The following is a 6,000-nucleotide window of genomic DNA, read 5'->3' as shown; positions in this document are numbered from 1 at the left end:
ACATGACCTAAACACAGCTCAGCCCCTTTAAAGTGAATGGGGCTGAGCTGTGATACCAATCACAGCCGCTATACAATGTATGGCACTGTGTTTGGCGAGCTGCGAGCGCTGCTGCCTTCTCAAACAGCTGATCGGTGGGGGTCCCGGGTATGAGACGCCCATTGATCAGATACTGATGATCTATTCAGAGGATAGGTCAATAGTAAAAACTCTTGGAAAATCCCATTAAATAAGCAAGTGCATGGAAGGTGTTCAGGGTGAGCTAATGTTACAATTTCATTCCACGGACTGTTAAGATACATATTCAAAGAGTTAAAGGGGTATTCCCATCACAGACAATGGAGGCATATCGCCAGGATATGCCCTATTGTCTGATAGGTGCGGGTCCCTCTGGGACCCTCACCTACAATGAGAACGGAGTGTGGAAATGAACGGAGGGCACACTGTGCATGCGCAGCCGCCCTCCATCCATTTCTATGGGGCCGCCGAAAATATCAGAGCGCTGGCTCGGATATTTCCGTCTGCCCCATAGAAATGAATAGGAGCAGGGGCCATGCATGCGTGGTGTGCTCCCATTCACTTCTATGGGAGCAGCGGGGAGCAGTGCTTGGTGGTGGAAGGACCCTGGGAAATCTGGGGTGCTCCAGCCACAGCTCTCCCTGCTCCATTCTCGTTGTAGGTGAAGGTCCCAGAGGTGACACCTATCAGACAATGGGGGCATATCCTAGCGATATGCCCCCATTGTCTGTGATGGCAATACCCCTTTAAATGGTATATCCAACACTGCTACATCTATGCATGTTATTTGACATGGTTTCATTTAATCAACTTCAGTTCTGGTATGTTTTGCAGGTACCTGATGAACACAGCTCTTGGTGGGCAGATGCCACTGGCTGTTGGACCTGTCCTGTAGAATGTGACAGGAGCCCCATGCCTGATTCTCTGGAGAATGAGGTGTCAGTGAACACTGCTCCTCTTCCCTGGAACTTGTCCCCTTGTCATGCATGTGCTGATCATGGGGAGTGCTGTCATGTTAGGAAAAGTTGTGGATGCGGTTTCCCAGGGAGTGCAGGAGACTGGAGCTGGAGGAAGGGCTGTGTGCTGCTGAGCCCCCTCCTCTCTGGCCTGGGAGAGAAGACACAGAGCATCGCCCTCACCTCCCTTGGAGCAGGAGAAGAAGGCTCAGGAGGTGGCACATGCCAAGCACCGGGCACAGCCTCAGCTGTCACTTTTACCATTGTGTATGTGGAGGAGGAAGAAGAAGAAGAGGAGACTGCTTCTCTTATCCCTTCACTTCTTCTCCTTGTCTCCCACCCAGTCTCCTGCCCCTCCTCTGTCTGCCTAGTCTGGATGCATCTGTCACTGAGGAGGAGAGCAGAAGACGAGAACCCAGCAGAAGAAGAGGAGGACAAGAGGAGGGGGTCATCTTCTGCACTGGAAGTTCCTCACTGAACAGGAGAAGATGATCCAAGGGATATATCATGGAGTTCTGGAAGAACAAGCAACAGTAACAAAGAGTTAAATGTTTGCAGGGAATACATCAGGTGGAAAGCTCCAGGATTTTGTTAAGGGAGGGGGAATGATTTAACCTCCACTCCTGATCAAAGCCTTCTCCTCTCCAGATTTCTAGGCTGTGATCAGCCATTACTTTCCCTGGCAGCATTATAGGAATTTCTGGGTTGTGTATGTGTGTGTGTGGTGGAATCACACTGTCTAGCTGCACATTGCTGCCTGCACCAGGAAAGGAGCAATGTGCTTCCCAGGTCTTCATCCTTGATTCTTCTTTTTTGCTTTTTCCTTTCTGATTTTCTTCTTTTGCAGACCGTGGTGGGTTTTATTTTATTATTTATTCTCTATCAGGAGGGGAGGAGGTGGGGAAGGGGAGAGGGAAGAGGGGTGGTTGCTGGTGTCTCTGCTGCTGCTGCTGCTTCTGCTGCCTGTGCTGCTGCCACTACTGTGGGTGCCATGGATGGCCCACGGTGCAATGGCTATCGCAAGAAGAGGAGATCCAAATCCCAAAGGGATAGGGAAGTCGGGTCCAAAGGAGGATTAGGGCTTTCCAGGACCGGCTCTTTGCTTTCTTCCTCTGGATCTGAGAGAGAAGACAATAGGAACCCGGCTGCTTCTTCCTTGTCCAGACCAAAGCCCCCTAGGAGAAAGAGGAAAGAGTCCTCCTCGGCTGAAGAAGACATCATTGATGGATTTGCAATGAGCAGCTTTGTGACTTTGGAAGCTCTAGAGGTAAGGCACAAGGGTGTGTGTGCATTGCTGTATGGGGGTTCATTTAAGGTCCTAGTGTTTTGGAGTGTAGGGAGGAGGGGGGTGAGGAGGCTGGACTCTTGTCACTGCAGATTGCATTTTAATCCTTTCACTGCATGCTTTCAGATGATGATGATGATGATGATGATAGAGGGATGGCCAGGGCTGTCATCAGCTCACACTTACATCCCACCAGCAAGAATGGGGTTAATGCCCACAGCCAAAATGGGAATGAACTGTCTGTGTATAATGGATGGGGTGGATCTATCATAGCTGCATGCCATTAACTGGTTAACTGCACGAATTCCTATCCCAATTGAATGCTCAGTTTATTGATGGCTGTGGATTTGATGACAATGATCTGGGAGTGGTGGAGTTGACGGGGTATTGTTTAGGAGGACACGATTCTGCTTGATGACATTCGGACCCAGATCCATTGAGTGTACAGTGCATTTATCATTCTGCTGCCCAGGCTGCTACACTGAGCTGGAGGGGTTAATGAGCAAATCAAATCCTCCCTGCTGACGTCCTATCTTAAAGGCTTGTCCTGCTATTGTCTGTGCAAAAGTGATTTTACTGTTCCCTGCCAGAGCCTTGTTTTATGGGAGACACTTGGGCACCTGCAGCACTTTAACCAGAGTTGTGTTCACATATATATATATATATATATATATATATATATATATATATATACACATATTCTTGCCGTCTAGATCATGATTGTGGGCCAACCTGGTGGAAACTCTAGCATTGTTTGGATACAGATGGTGGCTGCCTGCCTTATTTCATTATTTTGCCATGGTCAGCAATGAAACCTGCTTTATGTCTAGAGTAATTGGCAAGCATGCTGTAGTAACAGAGTTTGAAGAATACGGTGATGTCACTATTTCATCTGCCTAGGCTTGGACGCTACTTGTGGCATTCAGCAACCTGAATGAATTGTTCAAGGTTATCTTCACGAGAGATCAATTGATAGGTGTATGGGTGATATGAGCGTTTTGATTGATCTCGCCATGATTATGTAGAGTAAGGCGGCCATAGTTGTAACCACCAATGATCACGATGGTTAACAATAGTCAGTTGGCGGATGGGGCCAAAATCAGATTGGGATTCTTTACAAAATCCGTGTGAATCAATTACGGTAATCCTGGCATGTATTTCTCAAAATGGTTCAGAGGTGGTGGATTTTCACTACTAGATTAAGCATATATGAATTATTTATTAGCATCACACAACTATTGGATGGTTACATCTATGGTCGTCTACTCAATGTCTGTCAGCAGTATAATTATTAAATCACTTTGCAATAGAACGTGTCTTTTCTTGGCAATAAATTGTCCTTTTTTCCATAAAGGATGCAGTGTTACATATGGTAGGTTGCCTTAGGAAATGTCCCAGAGGGGCTGCAGGCATGTACTGTTGTGGTTGTCTTCCATTGACATTGGATGTGTTTTGCGTTATGCTTTCGACCAAACTTTTCTGGGTCCACCAGCTGTCAGCAGAAGAAACATCTGTTTAGGGGACTGGACATGATTTACTCCATCCACTTGTTGAGGAATGGATTCCAGATTGCTATGCTTGCAAGTGAAATGAAGGTTTTTCATACTGCAGCTCTATAGGGTGTGAGGTGGGAAAGTTGCCAGAACACTCAACCTCTATGTTTCATCTGTGATATAAATATTTCAAGCAAAGCATATAAAAGCTTACACTGGATGGAATAGTTTATCCAGTGGTGACTAGTAAAACATTTGTCAAAACTGGTCACATTGAGTGACAGAAACCTTGTAATCAAACTGAATTTAATTAAGGATCCCATATTTTATACAAATAAAAATGGTTCAAAATCATGAAATAATGTACTCAACACACTAAAATTGAAAGGGATTATCTAGAATATTTTTAAAATCCCCCCAACCCCAGCCAGCGGGACATGCGAAGAAAACATACTTATGTGCCCCACACCATTTGGTTCCAGCTCCCCAACCCTCCACCCATCTGCACTGCACTTCTGGCCCCCATCTGTTAACATCTGCATGGACAGGGTCATGTGTGCAGCTGCAGCCAATAACTGGCCTCAATGGGGACTTTTCTCAAAGAAGCAAGTAACCCAGCAGTGACCCCATCTGTGTGGATGTTAAAAGATGGGGGCCATAAGGGCAGTACAGAGTACCCGGGAACCAGGGAGCAGGTCAGGTAAGTATATTTCTCTTCACAGTTCATGGCTGGGGAAAGGGTGGAACTGTAAAAAAAAAAAAATCTAGTAACCCCTTTAAATTTGAGTACATTTTTGTATTGATTTTGGAGCATTTTATTCTGTATAATATATAATATTCTTTATTAAATTCAGTTTATGTTACATCAGTAAATACAATTTTTTTGTCACCCAACGTGAACAGTTTTGCAGTGATTTAAAAAAAATTTCCTGGACAACCCCTTTAAGGCCCGTTTTGAAGAATAAATGATATGGGCAGGTTAAACAACCATCTGGCATGGCATCGAGATATAGTAGAAGTTGGCATCAATAGGGGTGTATTGGAAACCACACTTCTTTGGAGTAACTCAGAAATTGGACAATAGGACACCCTGTAATATGCTGAAAAATATGACAGGGTGGATAGGCCATCAGCTCTGTGAAGATGGATAACCCCTTTAGAAGACTGCAGCATTCAGAACATTTCACCTCTATATGGCTGCTAAGGAACGTCATGCTAGGTTACCTATACACAGAACATACATCTTTCTTAAATCGTTGGCAAATTATGCATTTTCACACTTGCACTGGTGTAACATGGAAGGATGAACGGTCATGGTGTTCTCTAGTATGTTTCCCAATTTTTGGCTTCTTGGATCTTTTGTCATTTTTTATTATATCTATCATATATTACCTAATGCTTTGACTATTCTATGAAGGTTCTGTGAGTTCAATGAAGTCTATAATATTGGTTAATGAAGTGCCATGTAATAACAGAAATGTTAATTAATGTATAATGTAATGATGTGCAATGTAGTTTTTACGTAATGTCAATGGTCCTATAACGCAGTCTGATCATTCAACCTATTCAACTAAGCACAGATTAAATAATAAGAGACCATTTAACCCAATAAAATAGCATCTGAAATGTATTCTGTCATGGGTGATATATTTTATTTGTATGAATATTACCATTTTAATGTGGAAATGTAATTTTTTAGTGGATAGATAGATAGATAGATAGATAGATATATAGATGGATGGATGGATGGATAGATAGATAGATAGACAGATAGATATGAGATAGATAGATAGATAGATATGAGATAGATAGATAATAGATATAGATAGATAGATAGATAGATAGATAGATAGATAGATAGATAGATAGATAATAGAGATAGATAGATAGATAGATAGATAGATAGATAGATAGATAGATAGATAGATAGATAGATAGGAGATAGATAGATAGATAGATAGATAGATATGAGATAGATAGATAGATGATAGATAGATATGAGATAGATAGATAGATAGATAGATAGATAGATAGATAGATATGAGATAGATAGATAATAGAGATAGATAGATAGATAGATAGATAGATATGAGATAGATAGATAATAGATATAGATAGATAGATAGATAATAGATAATAGATAATAGATATAAGATATAGATAATAGATAGATAGATGGATAAAGATAGATAGATAGATAGATAGATGATAGATAGATAGATAGATAGATAGATAGATAGATAGATAG

General features: G+C 42.4%; 1 protein-coding gene across 1 annotated transcript in view; it reads left to right on the top strand.

The window, feature by feature from the left end:
- Positions 1–1,965: 1,965 nt before the first annotated feature.
- Positions 1,966–6,000, top strand: part of LOC120993822 (autism susceptibility gene 2 protein-like) — a 396,608-nt gene continuing 392,573 nt past the window's right edge. The window contains exon 1 of the mRNA XM_040422289.1: positions 1,966–2,241. Coding sequence (XP_040278223.1) covers positions 1,966–2,241 — 276 coding nt within the window. The remainder of the gene's footprint in view (positions 2,242–6,000) is intronic.

This window comes from Bufo bufo, chromosome 3, assembly GCF_905171765.1.
Source record: "Bufo bufo chromosome 3, aBufBuf1.1, whole genome shotgun sequence".
Classification (NCBI taxonomy): Eukaryota; Metazoa; Chordata; class Amphibia; order Anura; family Bufonidae; genus Bufo; species Bufo bufo.
This window is presented reverse-complemented; position numbering and strand designations above follow the sequence as displayed.